This window comes from Benincasa hispida, chromosome 11 (genome assembly GCF_009727055.1).
Source record: "Benincasa hispida cultivar B227 chromosome 11, ASM972705v1, whole genome shotgun sequence".
Taxonomy (NCBI): Eukaryota; Viridiplantae; Streptophyta; class Magnoliopsida; order Cucurbitales; family Cucurbitaceae; genus Benincasa; species Benincasa hispida.
In genome coordinates, this window is record NC_052359.1 from 66,655,720 (window position 1) to 66,683,282 (window position 27,563).

The following is a 27,563-nucleotide window of genomic DNA, read 5'->3' on the forward strand; positions in this document are numbered from 1 at the left end:
AAAAGGATCGATCCAAGCTTCTCAAGGTTTAAGGCAAGGGGATCTTTTGTCCCCTTTTCCTATTCTTATTGGTCGTGGATGTTTTAAGTCGGCTCATTTCCAAGGGAGTGGAAGGAAATATCATTGAGCCTTTAAGGTTGGTTCGGACGAAGTAGCCCTATTGCATCTCCAGTTTATGGATGATACGATCTTGTTTTGTTTCAGAAACAAGGATTCTTTTTTCATTCTTAATCACATGATGAACTTTTTCAATGCTATGTCTGGCCTTGAAATTAACAGAAGTGCCAAATTTTGGGAATTAACAATGGCCCGGCTAAGATTGAAAGTTGGGCGGAGGAGTTTGGGGGGGGGGGGGGGTTGGTAACGTAAGGATTCGCAGCCATCCCTTTGAATGGGTGGCGAAAATGGTTAAAGGCACACATCGGAACTCATGGAAAGACACTTCGTTTGAGTTCCCTTCTTTTTATAACTTTGTTCGGTGTGTTGTGGGAGATGGCATAGGTACGTATTTTTGGGAGGATCGGTGAGTGAGGGATAGTGCTCTTTCTTCTATCTTTCCGCATATTTATCACTTATCTTCCTTAAAGTATCACCCGATCTCTGATTTTCTAATCTAGACCGAGAGCTCCATGTTTTTCATTTGGGTTCTATTGTTATTTGACCAATAGGGAAATGACGGAGGTTGCCTCTTTTCTTTCTTTATTGGAGGCAAGTATAGGGAGAGGAGAAGGGATATTCGCATTTGGAATCCGAATCCTAGTGAAGGGTTTTCTTGTAAATCCTTCTTCACTTGGAGTGTCTGTGTTCGATGTGATTTAGAGGATTAAGATTCCCGAAAGTCAGATTTTTTATCTAGCAAGTCTTACTTGGTCGTGTGAACACTTTTGATAGACTTGTTAGGAGAAGAACTTCGCTTGTGGGGCCTTTTTGTTGTATCCTTTGTTAGATGGTGGAGGAAGACCTAGATCATCTCCATTGGAACTGCCAGTATGCAAGGACTTTGTGGAGTCTTTTCTTGCAGGAGTTCAATGTTTGCTTTGTTGGGTGGAGAGACTTCCATGCAACGATCGAGAAGTTTCTTCTCTATCTGCCTTTCAAAGAGAAAGGCCGTTTTTTTATGGCTGGTTGGGGTGTGTGCTATTGTTTGGGATATTTGGGGGGGAGAGGAATGATAGAGTGTTTAGAGGTAGGGAAAGGGACTTTGGTGAAGTGTGGTCTTTGGTAAGATTTCATGTGTCCCTCTAGGCTTCAGTTTTGAAGCTTTTTTGTAACTATTCTATAAGCAACATTTTATTTAGCTGGATTCCTTTCCTTTAGTGGTGGGTGTTTTTAGTAGGCAATATTTTTATGCCCATGTATTCTTTCAGTTTTTCTCAATGAAAGTAGTTGTTCAAATTAAAAAAAAAATCCATGATAACTATCTACTTAAGATTTAATATACTAAGAACTTCCTTGACACCCACATGTTATAGGGCGACGATTGTCCCATGAGATTAGTCGAGGTGCGCGTAAGCTGGCTTAGACACTCACGTATATATAAAAAAAATTATGGGCTTTTGAACAATAATTTCAAGGGTGCAATAATTTGAAGATACTCTTACCAACTATCCAAAAAGATTTGAAGCATACACGCATCTTATATAATCTCCTCTTAACTAGAAACATATACCATACAATAATATTAAACAAAAAGTGTGAAAGTATAAAGATTGAAACCACTAACTTCATGAAAAAAGAATATATGTTAATTATATGCTGAATAATGTTCATGTTCAAACATATACCAAATAGTATTCATTCAACCAAAGAACTTTAAACTTCTAAACACTTTGAAAATTTAATGTGAATACTATATTTAGGCTATTATAGATGGCAGATTTAAATTTTAATTTGGTTTCTGAATTTTTAAATTTATTCCATTTTAATCACAGAACTCTCAAAAATAATATTGATCTTCGTTTTATTATTTTTTTATCTTATTTTCTTTTGGGATTAATTGCTCAAAAGACCTATTTTAAAGGCCCAAAATAGTAAATGATCTCATTTTTGAAAAAAAATGTCAAATGCCCCTTTGCTGATGTTATGACCACGTGAAGTTACATTATTGCCTTTCTTTTTTCTTTTTCCACTTCTTCTTTGGTGTGAAAATCTTCCTCTGTACGTCGTCTTCTTCTTCTCCGACACGACGAGTTCATATGAGCAACTCCGATGCGACCAACTCTGATGAGCAAGAGACGAGAGAGAGGAGTGATTTTGTGAGTGATTAAACGAAAAGAGAGCGAGACAAGCTAGAATGAGAGATATAGTGATTTGTGAGTGAAAAATAGAAGAGAGAGTGAGACGAGGTAGAGCGAGAGATATAGTGATTTGTGAGTAAAAAAAGAAGAGAGCGAGACGAGCGAGAGCAAAATTAATTTTTCGCGTTCGCACGAGTATATTTTGGTAATTTCACTCAAATTTGACGTTAGCAAAGGATCATTCGACATTTTTTTTCCCAAAAACTAGGTCATTTCACATTTTTCGCCTAATTTTTGGATCATCCATATGGTGGATCCTTTTCTTTTGTCTACCACCTTTCTCGAATAACTTGAAATCACGTTCAAAGCTACATCATTAATTTGCTAAACTAAAATAAAATTAAGGACCACAACAATTATTTTTCAAAAAAGTTCAAAGAATTAAAATAAATACTTTAAAAATTAAAGTACAAAAGTTAAAAGAACCATGGATGCCATATAGCTCAATGATAATGACAAAAAAAGGAAAAAAAAAGTTGTAAACTAATCAACAACCAAACCTACTCCAGACGATCCAACCGATAACTTTAACCCCAAGGCAAAATTCAATCAAATTTGAACTTTGTTTCTCTTTCTCATATCTCCTCTCTTGATAAGTAGGTTTGACTACTAGTTCTAAATTGCAAACCTAATTATGAAGGTTGACAATCAAGTGCCAACGGCTGATATAAATATTAAAAATATATAAATAACAATAATAATAATAATAATATAAATTTCTTATGTTTTGGATTTAGTTTCTATTTGCTCCCTAGGTTTCAAAATGTAACACTTTTTAGTCCTTAAATTTTGAGTTTGGTTTCAATTTAGTCCATAAGTTTCAAAATGTTATAATTTTACCTTTGAAATTTGAGTATCTTTTCAATTTTGTCCCTAAGTTTCAAGATCTACACATTTAAATTCAACTTTTCACTAAATACTCACTCTCTGTTTTTAGTATTAATGTCTATAAATTAATTTAAAAAACTTAATTAATTAATTACGTCTCATTATTTTTCATCATTTTTAAAATTAAATTTAAAATTGTAAAATTTGAAACTTAAGGACCAAATTGAAACAAAATTCAAATTTCAAGATAAATTTGTAACATTTTGAAGTCTATAGGATAATTTGAAATCAAATTCAAAACTTAAAAACTTAAAGACTAAAAGTGTAACATTTTGAAATCTAGGGACCAAATAGAAACTAGATAAAAAACGAGGACCAAAAAAATATTTTTTCCCCATAATTATAATAATAATAAGGTAGAAAAGATAATTATTAATACGTTCAGCAATATCTAGCCATTAATTGTACGAGAAAAGGAAAAGAATTAGAAAGTTAATAGATCTACTTTTAGGTGACTTACTTGACTTATCATATGCAAAGCCAAAGGGGATAAAGGCCAAGAGGCATCATCATCCACATGCCATGTGTGAACTTGGAAGCACCAACCAAGGAAGAGATAATAGCTTAGAATTCCCTGCCAACAAGATCATTAGAGAAGGTTGTTCTAGAAGCAACAACTTAAAACTATTCTAAATCAAACAGTAATTAGTAGGAAACCTAAGATATGAAATCAAGGCCACCGATCTAGAATAGCGTTGTTTCAATCTTTTAATGCTTATTCTCATTGTTTTGTGGTTGTGTCTTTGTTGATTTTTTAGTTCAACGACATGTTGAAGTGGGAGATTCAAATCTCTAATTGTTGGGTTGAAGGTATATGTTTAAACAAGTTGCTATGTACAAGTTGGTTAGGGTTGTGTATTGGTTGTTCTATTCTAGCTAAAAGTGTTATCTCCACTAAAAATATTTTTAAATATTCACTAATATTCAAAGTTTTTTTTAATGAAGAGAAAAAAATTATCGATTAGAAAAATGGAGAAGGGTTTTTAACATCCCTCGGAGCATGGACCCTTCTGCATTTGTCAAAAGTGTGTAGGTCACAGCACTGTTTTTCTCCTTCTGTTTGCATTAATTGTGGAAAGTTTTTAATGATATGGAGGCAAGAAACAGCAACAAAATGGTTCATATGGTGCAAGAGTTGAAATTGACAAACAGAAAGGTAACTGGTTAGAAGGTGACAGTGGTTGGTGAGGATTGGACAACTTTTCATTACCTTCTCCTACTTTCATCAGCTGGAAAGAGAGGCTTGAAAATGAAGGGAAAACCTAACTGTAATGAGGTTATTGTAAAGAAAAAAAAGTGTCAGTTATGTGAAAAGGGAGAGAAAAAAAGTGTTAGGTCAGAGGTCATGTGCTATTTAGTACAACAACAAAAAAAAATCATGTGCTTTCAGCCAGCCATGACTGAAAGAGAGGTGCCCTTGGTTATTAAGGTAAATAAGGGATTAAAACTAAAAAGTTCCCATTAATATTCAGATCCAGATAAGAGCTTCAGATTATTGTGATATCAATACTTTCAATAGTTACCCTTTTTCGTCTTTGAATACATATTCTGATGTTTACCTTTTTTCCTGAAACAAAATAAATGAGATGCATAATCCACACCATAAGCCAGCTCAATAATACAACTTCTACAAATTTTGAGAATATCTGAAGATTAAATCGATCATTTTTAAAGGAGAACTCATAACAAAATGATCCAAAAATTTTTAAACTTCAACTAAATTTCATTTTATTAGAAGGGTAGCATTATACCTTTTAGGTCCTTAGCAAATCTGGCTTATGGTACCTTTGTGAACTGTTGCAAGTAAATGATATAATTCCCCTGAAGTGACGATTAGGAAAACCTTCCACATAGGCAAGAAAATAGTTTGAATCATCCTCCACCAGCTTTTGTCAACTATCTACAATCAGAAGAACTTATCAAACATAAAATCGACCACAGTGAAGTATGAATATTTATTGGCACATGGTTATTGCCGGAGGCCTAGAGTTAATGAAATAATATATGTAAGTGGTTGTAATACGACAAATAACTTAGAAAGTAAACTCATATGCGTGTTATGCAACTTTATGGATAGCTTGTAGTACATTATTTGAGTCAATACAGAGGCAATATGAATGATATGTCTTGATATGGAGAAAAAACAGACAGACAAACAAACAAATACAGGTTTTTACACGTTCTTCTCTTGTTAATATGTCGCCCCTTGTTATCTTATCAAGGGCACTGATAATTGAATAAAAGGGTTATATATGAATTCTGCCATATCAATACATGTTCACAATTAAAAAGCATACGTGTAGCATTTATAAGAGTAGATGGCATCAGTAAATAAAACAAAAAAGAAAAACATGGATGACTGTTTTCAAATAGAAAAAACTGTAGATGCTGTTAATATCCAAATAAATAAATAAATAGAGGAAGCGATGAGTGGAGCCAGGTTTCACATAAAGGAAGCCACAGCTCGCAGGTAATCTATTAAGAGAAGATGAGAATCATTACAAACATATAACCTGATAAGAATTTGATAGCCTTTCCTTTCCAAAATCACTGAAATATTATTGTTGCTCCATATCCTGTCCTTCCTTCAATGGTCATTCACATAAAAAGTTGGAAAGAAAAAATGGCTTCTGCCGGTAATCGAACATGAGTATTCATTATATCTTGGACTCTCAATCACATCCATCCAGATGTTCAATAAACAAGGAAAATCATGTTCATTATCTCAGAAGATGTCTTATTATTATTATTATTTAAAAAGGAAACCAAACCTTTCATTATGATTCTTCAAAAAAAGAAAAAAAAAACCATTCATCAATGCAAAGAGTCTAATGCTCAAAATACAAGAAAAGATGAGAAATCAAATTACAACATGATGTAACCAAAATCAGAATCAAACCTAAAGCCAAAGTACATAAGACTTAATCATGAAAAATAAAGGCATTCCAATTTAAACATAAGTTTTGAATAGAAAAGCTAGCAAAAGATCAGAAGATATCCTGTTATTAAAGAGAAGAACTTACGTGAAGATCCTCCATGAGGCAGCGTTGTAGTAATTCTCAAGTCAAATGTTCAAGGCACCATTATCAGTATCGTGTCCTCAGCAAAGATATACAACAGTAACTGAGCAGAGTAGTCCTTGTACAATAATAGAGAATAGAACCCCCAAAATCATAGTAAACAAAGAACAAGGATTAAATAATGATCAGCATTTTTCAATTAACAGACTTGAAATCTATTCCAACTTAATTCCTCAATATAAATCAAATCAATATGGACAAAAAAAAAAAAAAAAAAAAAAAAAAGAAAGAAAGAGAGAAAAAACAATAGCAGAAACAAGAAACTAACTCTCTCTGAAGCTTGTCATCTTTACAAACAGCATTAATTTCACCTTCTAGCTATAAAAAAGAACATGTATTGGGCCTACTGGCCAGAAAATAAATAAAATTGGCTTCTTGGTCAGGAACCAGAGTGAGGCATGTTAATAGTTAAGCCTAAAGGCTTTCCTTAATTCCAATCGTCATGCAGCTTTACAATCACCTCTGACCAAAACCAGTGTCTTGCATCATAGCCACAAACTCACTGTAATCTATTCGACCATCCTGAAAAGAAATCAAAGGCATGATTATTAGAATGGAAGACAACCCTTTTATATTTCAGGCATTCAAGCAAGGGAGGCAATAAGAATAGATCATCAATAGAAGAACAAGTACATTATCCTGGTCAACTTCGCGCATTATATCTTCTAGGCGAAAGTCTGACAAACCAAACTTTTCGCAAGCTTGTTGGAGCTCGTCCTGTGTGATGTATCCACTCCCATCTTTGTCGAAGTATGAGAAGGCAGCAAAGAGATGGTCCTCCTTCTGAATCTTGTTTAAATGAAGCATTGCTGCTACAAACTCGCCATATTCTATGGTACCACTATTATCAACATCTGCCTGAAATATTGAATTGAAATAATAATATTTAAAAATCATAAGAATGTGAGCATTCAGTTCACTTATAATAATTGACTTTCACGATGTTGGAATGTCCCATGGATTGTTTATCTCACTAGAAATCGTAGAAGAAATGTGTTGTAATTCTGTAACGAAAATATTTTTCTCATTTTTTGAGGATACTAAATATGAAGTTTGATATTAGCAATGAATCAATAATTGTTCAAACTATATCTTTAACATGTCTACAATATAGAAAACCGCATAGCCTGCTCACTAATGTACATGCAATTAAAATATAATATTTGTTCATCTCTAACACTTCTATATTTTCAAGCTTTTAATTTCTCATTTGTAACACCGACAATGCTATTAACGAGCTTATTTAAAACCCATCTTCACATTCGCAATTTTTAGATTGCCCCTTCAAGCCAGTTTGGTCTAGCTGTAAATCATATAGAAGAGAAAATGAAAAGGTTTCCCAATTTCCCAAATCTATACGCAGACTTGAGCTGTTAACAATAAATAAAACGTAAATTCTGGAATCGCATGTGGAGACGGAAAAAAATAAACTGTTATTGGTCGCCAGATGAAGTCTAGAAAGAGGGGTTAATTTCTCCTGAGAGAAGATAGCATCACTTACAGCTTGCATTAACCCGCTAATCTCAGAATCCTGAAGATTAGCACCCACTCTTTCCAAACCACGCTTCAATTCCTCGAGAGTTATTTGACCACTATTGTCCGTGTCTATCATCTTAAACATCTCTTTGAGGCCAGCAATTTCCTCTTCGGAAAGGCTTTCTGCGATAACCTACGAAGGGACAATAGGTTGAGCAAACTTAATAACAATTTGAGGAAAAAGACCTCAAGCAACCAAATCGTGAACTATACATCAAGGAAACATTTTCATAATATGCATTTTATGTTCGTATAAAATGACTTTGATAGCTGCACATTCAACACTGCAAGCCTTGCTACTTGATAGTTTGTTGGATATCATGAATCATAAAGTTAGATGATGAGCACTCACTCTAATTGCTATTTTCTTTAGCCTGTTCATGGCAGAGAATTGATTCAAACGACTTAGAACAGCTGAATCAAGAGGTTTGTCAGGAGCAACTCCATCAGCTTTCACCCATGGGTGGCCTGCAAAATCACAAAGGCCCTATTAGAAAGCTAATTAAGCATACTGATATTGGGATATCTTAAGATAAGAAAACTTCTATTGAAGGCAACAACAGCAGCGTTAACAACTTAACAGTCATATTTCACGAGCAAAAACTTAAGAAGTGCAAATCTCAATCTTACTTCTTAATCGTTCGAACCACAGAGAAATGTTGTAAGCATAACGAAGTTTGAAGAGTCTCTTTGCCCCATATCCACTGGGACTGTCAATGAAAACCATTTTACATACCAATGAACTGAGGGGATGACAAAGTCACATAATCTTCCAGTTAAAGTTCCCATAGACGTCTTATTTTTGAAGCATTGGATAATGTACATTAGTCATGGAATGAACATGGTCCTTCACTTGATATTTCAGATTCATTTGAACGAATTTAACCTATACGTTCATTTTATATAATTCAAAATTTCTAGAATTGATTCCATTTTCAACCCCGGCATGTTAATCTATTGTGAGGCCAAACATGGTCACTGCCTCAGACATTGAGTAGAACATACATTCACCACCAGAGGATGGGCCCTTTTTCTTTAAATTCACAAGTATATCAATTATGTATATTGATATTTAAAAATATCATAAGCAATCCCATGGCAATTGTTATTTCAGTTATAAATATATACACAAAATATAATCACTAGTCCACCAATTTAAATTTTGTAGGTCAAAATAATGGAAGGAAACAGCCAAGAAATCACAATAGAAAATGAGTTTCAGATAATGCTTTCGTTGTTCATATCTACTTATCAAATCAAACGTATATACAGATTGGACTGAAATATGAGAAAAAGATTAGGAAAAGAGTTTCGAGACTACACGCAATAAAGTCTCGACTTATTTACACTCTCAAGGCTTTAAATCTGTCATGTAGAAGTTAATCTACCATAAAGCAAGCAATCCCAGTTTATCATATGAATTATCTATCAGGTGAACTGAAAAATTTTCCTCAAAGCAAAAACTCGGAATTCTAAACTGCATCCATGCTAGTGTGGAAGACATATGACATGCACGTATTACCAAGCATATCTAATACATCTTCTTGACACCCTATATAAATGCAACTGATCTAAATATTTGGATATTGCCGAGTACCCAGCAGCTAATTCTCTTCTTGTCTTCAAAGAACATACAGTCTACAAAAACTTTACATTAGGATATCACAATAATTGAAGGCCCAAGGCTGGTATACCTTATATCAAAACAGATTTTCTTCTAGAGTCAGCTTATGAAATAAAATATTCCTAACATTGGCAACACAAATAAAAAGCAGTAAGAATAATTGTTACAGCTAACAAATAATACTGAAAACTGTTGAAATATATTGCATTAGCCCTAAGGGCATATTTGTAGTTTACTCTATATTTACTAAGGTTTCCCCTCATTCTATTTATATCTAAGGTTGGGGTTTCTTGTAAATATGACATTAAACAAGAAAACTTTTCTATCGTGGTTTTTTCTCTTTGGATTAGGGTTTTGCACGTAAACCTTATGTTAGTCTCTTTTCTTTCTATCTTTCAATATGGTATTAGAGCAAGGTGATGAAACCCTAGTCCCAATAGAAGAAATTCAGTCAGTCCCAATAGAAGAAATTCAGTCATCAAACTTGATAGGTGAGGAAACATTGGCAGACACGACTAATATGGCTGTGATTTAAGCTGCCGTTGATCGATATCTCCGAACCATCTTAAATCCAGTGCAACCCAAACAATCTGGAGCCCTACTGCTAGACTTCAACAGCCCAGTTGGCGCGCATCTCGGACAGCTTCAATCGCTGAGCATCACCAACCCAGTCGGCCTACATCTCGGACCGCAGCCTTGACTTGGATCACGATTGACATAGGGATCTGGTGGGTTCGCTCCAGCCGGTGCGCCGAACGTTTTCCAGCTCCAGCGTACCAGTCCATTCCAGCCGAACATCGCCGATGGGGGTGCTTCGACTTCGCACACGATCAGGTTCGCTCCAGACGGCAGTGGATTCGCTCCAGCTGCCGGGTCGGGTCAGATTAGCGCGTTTGCTTCAACCTCGAAGCCAATCGCCGAGCCCTCTGTCCGTTACCCATCTTCGCAGCCGTCTGGGAGCAACGCCGATCACAGGCCGCCCTATTTTGCCACCGGTAGAATTACGACAGTAGCCTCCTCCTTACAGTACCATGGTGGACAGCCTCTCCCTCATGTGTACCCAGTTCAACCTCAGTTTCGAATGGGCGATTCCGTTGAAGAAAATTCCATTACCTATGGATAGAAACATCCCAGATCTGAATCCTATGGGGAACTCCAACAACAGCCGCTCTCAGAGCCAAATTGAATGGCCATGATTCTTCCTCGATCTATTCAGAAAATCCGGTAACAATGTTTCTTACTCTTCCTACTGCTAATATTTTATCTGGGACTATAGGAAATTCGGCAGAAATGATCATGGGAGAGAAGCAATTGTTTGGGTACTTGACTGAAGAGATACCACGACCAAGTCCTGGGGATCCTCAAGAGCGTGTCTGGATAGGAGAGGATTCATTGCTAGATATTTGGGATGCAGTCTGACGACTATATTCGAGATGTTAGAATGCATCCCGCCTGTATACTCTACGTAAACATGTTCATGAATGCAAACAAGAGAGTATGGATGTAACATCATACTTCAAGATGTCTTTGTTATGGCAAGAAATGGATCTATGTCGGGAGATCATCTGGAACTACCCGCATGATGGAATTCAGTACTCGAAGATAGAGGAGGTTGAGCGTGTGTATGATTTTCTTGCGGGGTTGCACCCCAAATTTGATACGGTTCGAAGTCGAATACTAGGGCAGAAACCGATACCATCTATTCAAAGGTTAGATTGGAAGTGAATCAAGTGCAATGAATGGGTTTGGTGTTACCACGGTAGAATCAGCTGCCTTTGGGGTGAAATCCGTTGGATCTGATGGTGACAAGCGGAATAGCAAAACACCCCCAATATGTGAGCATTGCAAAAAACAGTGACACACGAAGGATCAGTGCTGGAAACTGCATGGTCGACCTCCAAATGGTAAACGCCGCCCTCCAAATGACAAGTCAATCTGGTCGTGCTCTAGTGAGTGAATCGGTTAAAGGGGGTACACAACCTTAGACACAACCTTCGATGACTAACCCAGGTGATTCAGGTACCATAGGGATTGGAACAGTTGCTCAATTAGGTAACCTTCAATATTTTAGTTTCCTTGTTGAAGGGAATGAGTTATGGATTCTAGATTCAGAAGCAACTGATCACTTGACTGGCTCATCTGATCGATTTCTCTCGTACTATCCGAATGCTGGAAATGAGAGGATTCGAATTGCGGATGGGTCTTTCGCTCTTGTTGCTGGAAAAGGCAGACTGTCACCATTTCAGGGATTAATTCTACAAAATTTCCTACATGTGTCAAAAATTTCTTACAACTTGTTATCAATAAGTAAAATAACAAAAGATTTGAACTGTCACCAGATGCTGCTTTGTTTTAGGACTTGAGCACGGGGAAGACGATTGACACTGCCCAATATGACAAGGGTCTGTATTTCCTTTCTGAAGATGCTTCTTCCAGGAACTTGTTTAAGACTAGCCTTTTATCTTCATTTACTATGTCTAAAAAGATTATTTATTGTGGCATTTTCGTCTTGGACATCCAAGTTTTCAATATATGAGATATTTGTTTCCCCACTTATTCCATAATGTGAATGTTTCTTCGTTATCTTGTGATGTTTGTATACGTGCTAAACAACCTTGTGTGTCTTTTGTTTCTTAGCCCTATAAACCTATCCAGCCTTTCCACTTGATCTACAGTAATGTTTAGGGTCTTCCAACATCTCTACCTTGTCTGGTAAATGGTGGTTTGTAACATTCATCGATGATCATACCTGACTTACATGGGTATATCTTGCTGATAAGTCTGAGGTTCTGTCTAACTTCAAACAATTCTATACCACTATCTTAACACAGTTCAACATAAAGATTACCATTCTTCGGAGTGACAATGGTCGTGAGTTTGTCAATCACACCCTCTAGGAATTCCTCGCGTCAAAAGAGATCATCCATCAAAACTCTTGTGCGTATACTCTGCAACAAAACGAGGTGGTTGAACGGAATCTCATTGAAGTTGCTCGCTTCTTGATGATTCCAACGTCTCTCCCTTCATACCTGTGGGGAGATGCAGTCCTTACCGCAGCCTATCTCATTAATAGGATGCCTTTCATAGGTTCTAAAGTTTCAAACACCCCTTGAGTGCTTCATAGAGTCCTGTCAGTCTACCCATCTTATTCCTGAGATTCCTCTTTGTGTGTTTGGGTGTACAACCTTTGTTCACACTCATGGTCCACACCGGACTAAATTTGCCCCACGAGCTCAAAAGTGTGTACTTTTCGGGTATCCCCTTCATCAGCAAGGCTATAAATGCTTTCACCCATCTTCCAAAAAATACTTTGTCACTATGGATGTCACGTTCCTTGAAGATAAACCGTTCTTTCCAGTTAGTCATCTTCAGGGGAAGACCACGAGTGAAGAGAATAACAGTTCCACATACTCCATACCTATTAGCTTCAATCTTGAGCCTAGTCTTAATATTCTTGAACCCAGTCTACCTAGTCTCGAGCCTAATTCTGTTTCTGCTATTCTAGTGTATGTCCTTCCTACTAGACAAGTGCCTTGGATAACATACTTTTGGAAGAATCTCATAAAGGAAACTCAGGAAATCCCTGGTGTTCCATCGGAAAGTGTCCAAGCATCGGAACCAGCTCAGGTTTCAAGATCTTGTTGTTTCAGAGGACATTCTTGAAGAGAAGTTTGAGAACATAGAAAATGATGAGACGAGCTCAGAGAAGGGTGAAATTTCAAGAGGTAATGAGGTGCTGGAAGATCCTCAGGAAGATGCAGAATTGTCTCAGAGTCTGATACTGGAGAGAGACCGACGAAAACTGGAAATTATGATACCACTGTGGATATGCCAATTGCTCTGAGGAAGGGAATCAGGTTATGTACAAAGTACCCCCCGCACAGTTTTCTGACCTATAGTAACTTATCTCCTGGGTTTAAGGCTTTCACTATCCAATTGGATGCTTTAGCAATACCTACCAATGTACATGCGGCCATGGAAGTTCTCGAGTGGAAAGTGGCAGTAATGGAAGAAATAAGAGCTCTCGAGGCGAATAAGACTTGAGAGTTAGTAGCTCTCCTTAGAGGTCACAAGACAGTTGGTTGCAAATGGGTGTTCACAATGAAGTATAGGTCTGACGGAACGCTCGAGAGATATAATGCCAAGTTAGTTGCTAAAGGGTTCACTCAAACGTATGGAATTGATTATTCAGAAACGTTTTCTCCACTGGCTAAGCTAAACACGATTCGAGTTCTTATGTCTGTTGCCGTGAATAAAGGTTGGCCCCTACATCAACTGGATGTAAAAAATGCCTTCCTGAATGGTGAATTAGAAGAGGAGGTTTACATGAGTCCGCCTCCAGGTTTCGAAGCTAAGTTTGGGAATCGTGTTTGCAAACTCAGGAAGTCCTTATATGGGTTGAAACAGTCTCCTAGGGCATGGTTCGGCAGGTTCACAGTGTTTGTTAAGTCCCAAGGGTTTGTTCAAGGGCATTCTGATCATACATTGTTTACCAAAAAATAACCTTTAGGGAAGATTGCTGTGTTGGTGGTGTATGTTGATGACATCATTTTATAAAGAGATGACACGACATAAATTGTTAAGATGAAACAAAGGATGGTAGGCAAATTTGAAATCAAGTATCTTGGTAGTCTGAGGTATTTTCTCGAGATGGAAGTGGCTAGATCAAAAGCAGGAATATCTGTATCTCAACGGAAATACACTCTGGACTTGTTAAAGGAAACAGGAATGACTGGATACAAACCCATTGACACACCAATTGAGGTCAATGGCAAACTGAAAAGCATTTCGAAAGGAGTTCCTGTAAATAAGGAGAGGTATCAACGCCTAATAGGAAAACTGATTTGCTCATCTTATAGTAGGCCCTTCCGTCTCCTATGCTGTGAGTGTGGTAAGTCAGTTCATGCAGAATCCGTATGAAGAGCACATGGAAGTAGTGACTCGAATTCTGAGATACCCGAAGTCCACCCCTGGGAAGGGCTTAGTGTTCAGAAAATATGACACGCGGAGCATCGAAGCATATACTGACTCAGATTGGGCAGGATCAGTGACTGATGGAAAATCAACCTCAGGATACTGTACCTTTGTGTGGGGAAATTTGGTGACTTGGTGGAGTAAAAAACAGGGTGTAGTGGCCAGAAGCAGTGCTGAGGCAAAGTATAGAGCTATGAATCTGGGAGTGTGTGAAGAAATCTGGTTGCAGAAAGTTGTCTGATCTCCACCAGGATAGTCCGGATCCCATGAAGCTGTATTGTGATAATAAGGTTGCCACCAGTATTGTTAATAATCCAGTACAACATGATAGAACCAAGTACGTGGAAATTGACAGATACTTTATTAAAGAGAAGTTAGACCACGGGGTTATCTGTATTCCCTATGTACCTTCAGTCCAACAGGTTGCAGATGTTCTTACCAAAGGGTTATCAAGACAGACGTTTGAAGCTTGTGTTAGCAAGTTGGGTCTTGCCGATATCTATGCCTCAACTTGAGGGGGAGTGTTGAAATATGTTGCATTAGCATTAAGGGCATATCTGTAGTTTACTCTATATATACTAAATTAGGGTTTCCCCTCATTCTATTTATATCTGAGGTTGAGGTCTCTTGTAAGTATGACATTAAACAATAAAACTTTTCTATCGTGGTTTTTCTCCTTGGATTAAGGTTTTCCACTTAAACCTTGTCTGGTCTCTTTTCTTTCTATCTTTCAATAAAAACCATATCATTTAAGCTACAAAGCGGAAATCAAATTAAAAACAATATTAAACTCGAGTTTTCAGAAAATTAGTGTTTAACTTTTCCATGCTGTGGTGAGACCATGAATGCATGCACCAAAGAAAAAATCTTACAAAGAACTTCGTGGGCTGTTAATCTTTTTTTGGGATCTCGTACAAGCATTCTCCGCACTAAGTCTTTTGCTTCCCCTGATATACTAGGCCAGGGTTCTGATATAAAGTCAAGCTCACCTTTCAAAACCTGCTCAAATATTCCTTGCTCCGTCTCTGGTCACCAAACACAATAAGAATTTTATTACATAATCTATGTATCTAAAGTTGGTTACCCATGAAAACACTATGTAATGGCTGAAAAGTCCAAAAAGCTATGATTTCTGAATCCAGAAACTCACCATCCCAGAACGGAGGCACGCCACTTAGTAAAATATATATGATAACCCCAGCACTCCATACATCACATTCTGGCCCATAAAGCTTCCGCAATACTTCTGGGGCTACATAATAAGGGCTGCCAACCACATCTGTGAAAGTTTCACCTGAGAAGAAACTATTTCCAGTCAGACTAAAACGAAAGTGAATGCAGATTGGAGACAAATGACATGATGTTAACGGATAGAGCTCTCACCGCAACTAAATTTTTGCTTAAACATCACTATTCATGAAGAATAATTTAAACTAACACAATCTTTCCGTCACAGCTTGACTATACATCTAACCATTGAAGTTCATTTGATCGTCAGAAGCGATACCTAATGCCTCTTCAAGCAGTCTAACAGAAGGATGATGCAAGATTCTCTATACATATAGTAATTCCAATTTTACGAAAAATCATGATGCAGAAGAAAAGATTCCACTAATTAAACGCATATTATACTGAACAGCTCGTTGCCTGCCGGCCGTTGATTTCTATATCAAAAGATTGGCTGCGTCAAGTCAGCTGGACAATTCCATCACGCGCAAAGTTAAGAAATTACTATCAGATCTTCTATGCCCAAAGAAAGAAGAAGGGACTAATACATAGTTTTCTTAATTAAAAACAATTATATAAAAAATTAAGATACATAAAGTTTTCTAGTTTTCTCTCTAATGGCCAACAACATGAGCATGGTTCAGAATCAAGATTTCTTTCCCTTTCGAAGTCTGAGGTTTAAATTGTCATTTATACATTTGAAAAATGTCTGCCTAATTTCTCCAGAGACTTTAGAATTTTAAAGAATGTATGAAAAGGTAATTGGTAAATTTGTTGCCTCATGGAAAATTCTAGCTCCACCCCAGGAACCCAGTTGCTTTTAGTGGTGGAGTTCAAACAAAACCGACTCAAGCAAGATCCAAAATAACAACCTTATGAAGGACGATTTCGAGAAAGTAAAACTATAAGAATCAGTTGAAAAAATAAAATGCTACCTGGCCTAAAGAACATGGAGAGCCCAAAATCTATGGTCTTAAGTGCTGACTCCTCTTGTTGACTGATGAAAAGAAAATTCTCTGGTTTTAAATCCCGATGCATGACACCCAAAGAATGACATGCTTCGACAACACCGACTATGATTCTAGCTAATTGAGCCGCTTTTTTCTCTGTATAGTGGCCTCTCTGTATAATCCTATCAAACAATTCCCCACCCGCACAAAGTTCCATTACAACATGAACTGCCACGGCGTCCTCAAAAGCTCCCACAATCTGTATCACATTAGGATGACCTGCTAAATGGTGCATTATCTGTATCTCTCTTCTAACATCCTCCACATCCTCTTTCGTGGTCAATTTCCTTTTCGCTATAGATTTGCAGGCAAACTCTTTCCCGGATGCCTTTTCAACACAAAGAAACGTTGTCCCGAACTGCCCTTGCCCGAGCTTCCGTCCCAATGTGTAATGATCCTTAATATTATCCGTTTTTCTCCCTAGAACCGAATCAATTTGAAGTCCAGCGCTGGATAATCTCTTCATATGAGTGGCCTTTTTCGATTTTGCACCCTCTGGTGCCTTAGTTTCATCTTTAATCACTCTAGACGACATCTCGCGTTCCACTATTTTCTGTGGATCATTATTACCAATTTTCACCGTTTCAGGCGGCGTACTTTGAACACCATTTTGGGGATCTGAATCTTTTGAAGCATCGGCATTTTTGGGTGAATCAGGACTCGCATTTTCTTTACTTTTGCTGTCAGTTCCATCCTTGGGTGGAGGAAGTCTCTCCTCCGGTGGCCGGCTTGGCCATACTGCGGCCGTAACAGATTTCAAGAATCCATTATTGGCGAGATTTGGTCCTACACATGTGTTCCCCATCAATTTACAAACCTCTAAGTCCTTGACATAATCTCCCTCCCCTGATTCCCAACATACGAATTGATCCCCAACGATTCCATGAAGAACTAGAGCATTCAATCCTAACCTCCCGAATTAGATCAAATCACCCCGAAGAAACAACCAATGTCATCAACTCAAGGATCACAAAAACTCGATTGATTTTCCGAACAATAGAAATAGCCTCCAACATGAATGCAATCATTCAACACGCAAAACGTCTGTCCTCTGAAATCTCAAATTCTATCAAAATATATATGTATATATACACAAACAGCTACAAATTAACAAAGCGTATCATGAATCAGATTGGAATTCCAGGAAAAAAACACGAACGAGGAGGAAAATACATAGAGAGGAGAAATTTGAGGGAAAGAAAATGGAAGAAAACAAAGGAAAGTGAAAGGAAAAGGTTGAATTAGGGAGAAAGATCAAAACCAAGTGGAGAAGGCGAAATTGAAGAAATTCTATGAAATTAATCATCATCGTCAATCATTCAGCGATGGAAACTCCTCAATTGATCAACGTCCGAGCTGCGTGCTAACAGAGAGAGAAACATGGAAGGAGAGATTACCGCTCAGAATAATCCTTCATCGACGATTTGTGCATGCATGGCTTTGGTTCTAGCTCCTCGTCCCCATTATGTCACTTATTTTTTTATTATTATTTTCTTTCACATTTATAAATATATGATTGGATTTTATATATAATTTTGGTAATAAGCTTGAGCAATTTTTTCCCCCTTTTAAACTTGTGTATTTTCATAGCTTTTTTTTTACAACAACAATGGCAGGAGTGGGGATTTGAAGGAAAAAAATGCAATATTTAGAACCAAAGACTTAAAAAGGCCCTGTTTACTTCGACTAAAATGCAATCCATCAAGTGGATCTCAATTGATTATTTTTGTTGTTATTTACGTGTAATAAATTGTGGGCCCGCTTCTAAAAAACGATCTAATTTTGTTTGTGACTCATACCTATTATGGTTTATTTATCAATGAAATCTCATTCCGATTAAACAAATTTTCATTACGAATTGGTAAACTTGACTTAAATTGAAACAAACATTGAACTTCAGAACCCAAGATAAATTTTAAGTCATAAATTTTATTTTCCTCTTTTCATTTTGGTATTTAACGTTTTTAAAATCTACATTATAGTCTTAAAATCTTTATTCAAATTTGCTGAGAGATATATTATGCGACGACAACAACAACATAGTGTATACCTCTAATTGCTAAGACATTCGTATGTTAGTCTAGTTATGCTCGTTTTAACAATATAATAATGTTGCATAAAAGAGAAATAACAAATAATCATCGGTACATTAAATATTATTCTTTCCTTTATAGGTAAAGGTGTCAAGTCAATAAATCATCACAACAAATGAGAGAGAAACTATATCTTAGATATAATTATTAAACTCGAGACTATTGAAGATCTCACATTTTATAAAAAAAAAAAAAAAAAGATGAAGAAACCTCACAAATTTTATAAGATATATGGATGAAGATTACAAAAGTCTCAAATGCTTAAGACAAGTTTTATAATTTTTGTTAAAGTTATTATTTTGTTAATAAATGACTTTCTATTAATGAGTTATTCAAATTTTTTTTTTTGTCGATGGTTTTTTTTCCGAACAATCTCCCATTCGATAAACAAACCATGACCAAACGTTTTAAGAAACTATAAAGTGATCCAAGCTTTCTTATTGTGTCATGAAAAGTCAAGTATGTTGAAGTTAAGTCTTGACATGATAGACATTTAATTTTGATGAGATTTTTCATTTTTAGGATTAAATTATTACAAAATTTAAAATGGATGAAATTATTAAAAATTTAAAGTATAGTCTAATTTTTTTTTTTTTTGTAAATCGAAGTCATGGACTATAATTTAACACAAATATGATATTTTAACTTTTTTATACAAATCTAGAAACCACAAATGAATGATAATTTAATTATTAGAATTTTTGGGGTAAAAAAATCCAACGTGCTTGGTCTAATATAAAAAATTGGGAAATTGCAATGGATAGTACTTTTAAGATTAATAATTAAAGTGTATAAAAATCCACAACGCATGTGGTCTAAAATAAGAAATTGGATAATTGCAATGAGTAGTACCTTTAGAGTTAGTAATTAAGTGTATAAAAATCCAATGTATTGGTCTAAAATAAGAAATTGGGTAATTGGAATGGAAATACTTTTAAGGCTAACAATTAAGCGTATGACAACTTTTTCAAATAATTACAAATTTAATAAAATCTATCAGTGATAGGATCATTGTAGACTCCTATTAGCGATATTGTATATCACTGGTAAACTCCTACTAGTGATATGGTCTATCATTGATTAACTTTGAGAGTTAATTTTCAATTTTACTATATTGATAAATTTTTTTTTGCTTTATACTATATTTGCTAATACTTTTAGTATGATTACTATATTTGCTAATACTTTTAGTATGATTACTATATTTGCAACTCTCTTAAGACATTTTTAATGGCCAATTCCTATTTTAATATTTTTTTCGTGCATCTCTATTTTCTTATATAATCTTTTTTTCTATCTATATTGACTAGGGGTTTTCAAATAACCCAACAACCCAAACAACCCGGACTATCCAACCCAAAATGTAATGATTGGGTTGAGTTAGTTTTATTTTTGGATTGGATTGGGTTGAATTTTTCTATTTTCATTGGATTGGGTTGGGTTGTGGGTTGGTTAAAAAAAAAATTGGGTTGACCCAACCTAACCCGAATTATATATATATAATTCTATTTGTTTAAAGTTTGATTTCTTTGTATTGATTAATTTTTGAATTTTTAATATTTTTTCTTTTAAAATTGTTATGATATTTGTCTTTATTTAAAGTTTACAATAAATATCATAAATATTTGGTATTTAGCATCTTAATTTCATGAGATTTTAGTTATTAGTCACAGTGTTGTATATAAATTTACATATTTTTCATTAAAAATAAAAAAAAGTTATAACTCGATAACCCAACTGGGTTGGGTTGGAAACTTTATTTGGGTCATTTGAGTTGTCAATCAGACCAACCCGGGTTGGCCCAAAAAATACACTTAACCCAACCCAACCCATGTACATCCCTACTATTGTCAATATATTTATGGCCTTTCATGTCTGAGTTGGTTTAAATAACTAAAAATTTTATGGACTTGATTATTTCATGGATTCACCTAAAATAATTCCAGCTAATCGATCTTATTATAAAGTTTGAAAAATATGCTTTCTTACATATGATACAATTATATATATTTATATTTATATTTATATTTATTTTATTTTAGTTGATGATTTTTTGGAAATTTTATTCATCAACAACTCCTAAAAATATTTTTTTAGCACTTTAAAAATTATTTTTTCATAATATAAATTGAAATTGAGTTGTTATTTTTAATTCAATATAAGAAATAATTAAATAAAATTTTTACATATTGACATTTTACTTATTTTTAGGATAAAAATTTAAATAAAGACTAAAATAACCCGAATCAACCTCAACCCAAATATTTTAGGGTTAGGTTGGATTATTTCATAAGAGTTATTTAAGTCTTATAACCCGGACAATTAGGTTCGATTAGGTTGGGTCTAAAATTGTTCTAACCCAACCCACAAATACCCTTGATACCCTACTTGGGAAAAAACAAAATAATAATAATAATGATATTGATTAATTAATTAATTAAAAAAACTACGACTAATTGTCTAAATTTGGTTAAAATATCATTTTGATTAATGTAATATAGCTTTGTTCAACCGTAATCTATTTACTTCAAAATGTCTATTTTAGTCCTTGTATTATCAATAAATCTCAAATTTAATCCCAACGACTGGTTTGTTGTTGATTTACTTTAAAAAATATTATTTATTAGTATTTTCATTCTAAATTCTAAAAACATATGCACATATTATATTACCTTGCATAAAAAATATTATTGTTATTTAGTCAATTTCGATAACAATAATTTGGAACTAAATTTAAAATTTACTAAAAATACATGGACCATAATTGGTCAATTAAATGTACATTAAGCAAAATAATATCTATCATCTTAAATTTCTAATATATATTTTTTAAAAAATTATTAAAATAAAGATTAAAAAATTAATACTTTTTAAGCCGACAGCCGGCGGACTCAAATATATTTTTTTAAAAAAATAAAAAAGACCAATTCAATATATTTTTTTAATTACTTGTTTTAGGCAATTTGGTTGGCCGTTTTATTTTTCTTAACTAACGAAACAACTCTCACTTGCTTGGTCTCACTATCCCCATCAATAATAATAATGAAAAAGGTTTCACTCCTATTTTAGTTAAGAAACTTTGAATGTTGTTTTATTTTGATCCATAAATTTTAAAAACCGATCATTTAGTCTTTAAACTTTTAAATAGTATTTATTTTGGTCTATACTATTAAAAATTTATTAACTCTTTAATGAAATTGCATTTAACATGTGTTGAGCATAATGAAGGTGATGTAAAATGCCAACAACTAACGCGTCAAAATACTGGACGACCAAAATCTTGATGGCAAAATGACTTTTGAGTTCGATAGAAAATTACTTTATCACTTAATCTAAAATTAAAACCCTGCATTTTTTAGCGTGACAAACTTATTTGGCCGTCCAGTCATCTAAAAATACAAATCATCTCATCATTTTATTTAAAAGTTTTTAACAAAAATTTAATAGTTGAGATCAAAGTAAGTATTTTTTTAAAGTTTAGGGACTAAAATTGACGTTTTAAAAAGTTTAGGGATCAAAATAGAACAAACTTCAAAATTTAAGGACCAAAATAGATTTTAAACAAAAAATTTAATATTCAGACTATCATTAACAAAAGAAAATTTATTTTAAATGACAAAACTGTTGAAAATATTTATAATTAATAGCAAAAGATTACAATCTATATGTGATAGATCCTTATAAGCCGCGATAGACTACTATCTGTGTCTATCATGACACAAATAGATATAAATAATAGTTTATCACATTTTATCACGACTTATCACAGATAAACAGTAAAATTTTATTATATGTATAAATATTTTGGTTCATTTTTCTATATTTGAAAATATCATTTAACAAAACATAAAATATGCTTTTTATTTATTTTATTTAAAGTTCTCATTTTTTGTTATATTCATTTGGGTGTATCAATGGCCACAAAAATAAACAAACTTCGTTTTCTAATTTAGGAGATCATCTAAGGAATAATTATAAAAATAAAAAATAAATAACATATAAATTTTAAAAAACAATTCAATCAACGTTGATTTTGTCAATATCTTCTCAACCAGTTTATTTGATATGGATTAAATACAGTTTTTCTAATAACTTTTTTAATTTTTATTCATAGGGTTGGATGTCAATTTGATTCTTATATTTTTGTTATATAATATCATATGATTTGATTACAATTTGGCGAAACATCTTTAATATTGTGGATATTAACACAGATTATGACGTCTCTTAATAAGTTTGAGCTATGTTCGAGTTAGCTCTCAAATGTGAGTCTAAGTATAATTCTAAATCTTGATAGCATGTTAACTATATTATATTATTTAACGATTAATTGTAAACTAATTAAACTAATTTTGAATAAGTTCAAAGCATTTAGAGCACTGATCATTAAAACTTCGTCTAATGACCATTTAGTTTTCAAAAGTCAAGTACTTAGACAAGTTTTTAAAAATTTGTTTTCGTTTTTGGATTTAACTAAGAATTTAAATGCTACTTCAAGAGAGAAGAAAGCCATTATAAAAAAAATTAAGAGAAAACAAATCAAAATTTCAAAAACTAAAAATAAAAAAACAAATAGTTATCCAAACATTAGTTTATAGTTTTTATTTTTAAAAATTAAGCTTAAAAAGATTTTAGTTTTTTCATCTACTTTTAATATGAATTCTGAAATCTATTAAAAATGAGTGTTTCGTAATTTGATTCAGAATTCAAATGATTTTTCCAAAGAAATATTAAAGTCGTATATCTTTACTATATTAAAACGATCTTGGTAGGGAGAATCTTTACATACCCTTTTGCCCTTATATTTTTCACAAATTCTCATATTACCCTTTGTTGAGTGATTGTGGCTTTTCGAGTGTAGATATATAATAACATTAGAATAAAAATTCTTGCATTATATATATTACAATACTAGAATATTAGCATGTTAATTCGATGATTTAATTAGTAAAACAAATTTTCTCTCTTTGTACTAAATATACGATTTTTTTTTTTTAAAAAAGAGGATAATATGAGAACTTTATAATAAAAAATTTTACACTATCTAACTTCTACTATAGTTGATGGTAAATAAAATAAAATTGTATAATATTTATTTATTATATACTAATAAATCACTACTTAAAAATAATTAGAACTACAAAATTTTACGTGTATTATATGTGTTTTTTAATTAATAGTAAAGAAATTACAAGAAACCAAATAACAATATCAATCAAAGGATAAACTAATCTAGTTAATATAACCAAACCACCCTATTATAGTACATAAAATTGAATGTTAAAAGCTCCTTTTTTTTTTTTTTTTCCTTTTTCTTTAGTGCAACAAATGGAGAAAGTGAGGATTTGAACTATGAGGGAATATATGTTAATCTTAGCAGGTTGCTATAATGTTAGCTAAGGATGTACCAATACATAATTTTAAAATTTCTCATTTATTTAAAATAATTTAAGTGTATATAGATCAAATAGAATATTTAGGTGTAACCTAAATTTCATGTTCCCTTTCTCAAACCACACAAAAAAATATATATTTATTTAATATTTTTTAAAAACAAAAAAATTGACACATGTCAATTTTAAATTTGGTGCAACAAAGATTGTACGGGACATAGGTGCACCTAACTGCGTCTAAATTTTTTCTTAAATTAAATAGACAAGAAATTTAGTAGAGAATCTGAAAACAGAAAATTGAAAACAAAGGATTAAATGAAAGTAGAGTTGTATTTCATGTTTTCACATATGTGTTTGGTAGTAGAATTCATAAATTAGATTCTAATTTAAACAATTGTAAACTGATGGTAAGTTACTTACTAAATATTAATTGAAAATAAATTATTATTGATTTTGTTATGAACATATTTTATGTTAAAAATTATATAATTATTGTTTTATAATATTATATAATTTATAGAAAAAATTGAAATTTTGGTCCATATGATTTAGAGTAAGTAAAAATTTAGATCTTATGGTTTATAATTAATATTTATCCCAACACACACCACGGGGACTATATATGAAGTTATATCAAATCATAGGAGCTAAATTCTAAATTTATGGACTAACTTCTAATTTTATCCATAAAGTCCAAACTTGGAATTTAACCTAATTTAATTTATAATAGGTTACACAATGCATATTGAGAAATTATTTCAAATGGTTGGGTATATATCAGCGTCTATCATTGATAATAAAATGGCTCAATTTAGGGTAAGATAGTCAATTAGCAAATAAAATGGGTAGTATATATTTATTGGCATAATCAAATACTTTTTCATACATAAACTCTTCATCTTCTCCAATTGTAAAATGACCAAATAATCCAACAAGCAGCCAAACAGAAATTGACTTGGTACTAAAATTATATTATATTGCAATCCAGAGAGAGAATAAATCAATTCTTTGTCATTTAATCATTATATAAGTTCCAAACTCTTTCGTTCCTAATTCAAGACGGAAAAATCAAAGACGAAGAAGAAGAATCTAACAAAATTGCGAAGCCATAGCGCATAATTGCAGAACAATGATGAACTCCGCCGCCGCCGCGAGGAATCAATTGCAATTGCGGGGTCCGAGGCCGCCGCCATTGACGGTGAACAAATCCTCCACTAACATTTTCAAGAAATCGACGAAGAATAATCCGCTTCCGATTCCGAACCGACGCGATCACCGTTCTCCGGTAATCATTTACCTCCGATCCCCGAAGATCATCCATGTCCGTCCTGAGGAGTTCAAAAGCTTCGTTCAACGCCTCACCGGAAACCGATCCTCTGTCCCCGTAGTCGGGTCGTCCTGTTCTGCGATTGAATTAATTACGGATCATTCTAGTGAGGAAATTGTATCTGCTTGCAATTGCATTCCGTCGTAGCTTCCGCCATTCCACGGCGGATCCGTCGTCGATTTGGTAGCTTTTTTTCTGCAGGCGGTTATTTATAGCTGTAGCCGAGAAAGTGGTTATCACTGATTCACTAGTTGTATATGATTATTGTTTGGAAAGGAAGATCATTTTCCAATTTACAAAATAAACAAGTATTCCATAATTTTGTTTAAAGTAATTTGATATTAATTTTTAAACAAAATTCAATTTATGTAAATTCTATAAACCATTTTGTAAAATATTCATTAAAACTTAGTTTAAAAAATTGGTTTAATATATCGAAAACTATTGTTTCGTTGACACTTTTGATTTTTTTTTTTTTACGTATTTGATACATTATTTAATAATCAAAGTTTAGCTTAGATTAAATTATAAATTTAGTTGTTAGTTCAATTGATATAATGTTTATACCATAGTTGAGTTATATCAATTTTTACTTTAAATTTTAATTTTGTCAAATTTCAGATTAAATTTAGATCATGTGTATACAATCTTAACCTTATTTTAAATTGTTATGTAATTCAAAATCCTATAATAACTTACCATACGATGTATGTTAACTCTAAAAAAAATAATTTCATGTGTTTAATCAACCCTAACAAATATATATACAACAAAAAATTGACAAGATTTTAGAGAAAAATGGCATCAGAGCAATTTTTTTTTTTCGTTGAAATTTGTAAGTTTAAGCAAGTAATCCGATTTTTTTTAAAATTTTTTGTGTAAAACTTGATTTTAATGAAATTGGTGAGTTTATAAAAGATTTTTTTTTTTTTAAAAAAATGAGTGAAAATTGACTAGAGAGTATAAATTATAAAATTTTAACTTTACTATCTAATTTGATGAAATTAAAAATTTGGGTTGCAAAATTATTAAGTGTCTATTTAGGAGTGATGGTTGAAGTAGTAATTTTAGAAGAAGAGATTTTAGATATAATTAATTCTCTAAAACTGTGTGTTGGACATATATACGTATGCATAAATTTTACCAAGTCACAGTTTTGAACTGTTTCCATGAGAATGAGCTATTCTCCGAGAATAAACTATTCCTTGAGAATGAACTATTCTCCATAATGAGCTATTCTCAGGCATTCATTTCTTATAGACATGGTTTTTTTATTCCTTTCCAAAATTGTGAGTTTTCTCTTTTTCCTTCTCCCTAAGTTGATCCTAATCCCACGTGACTAGGTCAAAGAAAGATGAAGGGGTAAGGAAGGAGCTATGAAAGATATCTGTTGATATGGTTAGTAGGAATAGAATATAGCGTATATGCGACAATTTGTCCACTACTGTTTGTACGATTTCTCAGTCGAGTAACATTCCGTCTTGCTTGACGGGAGTACTAGTTTTCTTCTTCTGTCAGAGATGGATCTTGAACTACTAGGGACTGACTTTCTTCAAGCACCTTTGGGCTTTTTCATTTTATATATAATTTCACTTTGAATATAGTTAATTAATTAATTAATTAATTAATTTTAATTTAACAAAAATAATAAAAATATTTATTTTAATAAATCAGTAATAATCTATTAAAATATTTATTTAACTTTTTTTATAATAAAAATTTATTAAATGAATGAAATTATTTTTTTACATAAATTATTAATTTATCAGCCAACAATATCTTAAATATATTAGTAAACTAGGATTAGTTAAATTTAGTTAGTATAAAAATTCATTTTTTTCCATAATAATCATTTATTAATTTATTATTTTTTAATAATCAAGTAATTATTTATTGAGATTAATTTTAATTTGATCATTCATGATGAACATATAATCATTATTGATTATTTATAATAAGTTAATTATTTATTGTAATTAATTTTTATTACTCCATTCATTATTAACATATCATGTTTATAAATATTTTTTAGTATTCCTTATTAATATATCATATTTTGCTTTCAGTTTTTCTTCATTTTATATAATATATTGTTTATTAAAATATATATTCTT

General features: G+C 33.1%; 2 protein-coding genes across 3 annotated transcripts; both read right to left on the bottom strand.

Moving 5' to 3' along the window:
* Nucleotides 1-1,859: 1,859 nt before the first annotated feature.
* On the bottom strand, nt 1,860-6,396 carry LOC120090389. 2 transcript variants are annotated; one of them, XM_039048017.1, is made up of 4 exons: nt 4,971-6,396; nt 4,745-4,752; nt 3,646-3,759; nt 1,860-2,220 (listed from the first exon to the last, which is right to left on the bottom strand). In XM_039048017.1, the coding sequence occupies exons 1-4, from the start codon at nt 5,059-5,061 to the stop codon at nt 2,041-2,043; spliced, it is 393 nt and encodes a 130-aa protein (XP_038903945.1). In that variant the 5' UTR covers nt 5,062-6,396; the 3' UTR covers nt 1,860-2,040. The 2 variants fall into 2 exon arrangements, with proteins under 2 accessions (XP_038903945.1, XP_038903944.1); XM_039048016.1 differs by having other exon boundaries at nt 4,709-4,752.
* Nucleotides 6,397-6,517: 121 nt separating this feature from the next.
* On the bottom strand, nt 6,518-17,441 carry LOC120090388 (calcium-dependent protein kinase 20-like). The gene is made up of 7 exons (XM_039048015.1): nt 16,562-17,441; nt 15,550-15,693; nt 15,272-15,424; nt 8,154-8,269; nt 7,767-7,934; nt 6,899-7,123; nt 6,518-6,787 (listed from the first exon to the last, which is right to left on the bottom strand). The coding sequence occupies exons 1-7, from the start codon at nt 17,439-17,441 to the stop codon at nt 6,722-6,724; spliced, it is 1,752 nt and encodes a 583-aa protein (XP_038903943.1). The 3' UTR covers nt 6,518-6,721.
* Nucleotides 17,442-27,563: the final 10,122 nt, after the last annotated feature.

Bases quoted from the DNA above. Each gene is read 5' to 3' on its own strand.
- LOC120090388 (XM_039048015.1), bottom strand. From the start codon at position 17,441: ATGGGGAACACATGTGTAGGACCAAATCTCGCCAATAATGGATTCTTG. The intron at 15,425-15,549 runs GTGAGTTTCTGG...TTTGGTGACCAG, and splicing joins CGTGCCTCCGTTCTGGGATG to AGACGGAGCAAGGAATATTT. The intron at 7,124-7,766 runs GTAAGTGATGCT...TCAATATTTCAG, and splicing joins TTAGCGGGTTAATGCAAGCT to GCAGATGTTGATAATAGTGG.
- LOC120090389 (XM_039048016.1), bottom strand. From the start codon at position 5,061: ATGATTCAAACTATTTTCTTGCCTATGTGGAAGGTTTTCCTAATCGTC. The intron at 3,760-4,708 runs GTAACTATTGAA...TCTTGTTGGCAG, and splicing joins GTATTCAAAGACGAAAAAGG to GGAATTCTAAGCTATTATCT. The intron at 2,221-3,645 runs GTAAGTCACCTA...CTTGCTCATCAG, and splicing joins CTTTGCATATGATAAGTCAA to AGTTGGTCGCATCGGAGTTG.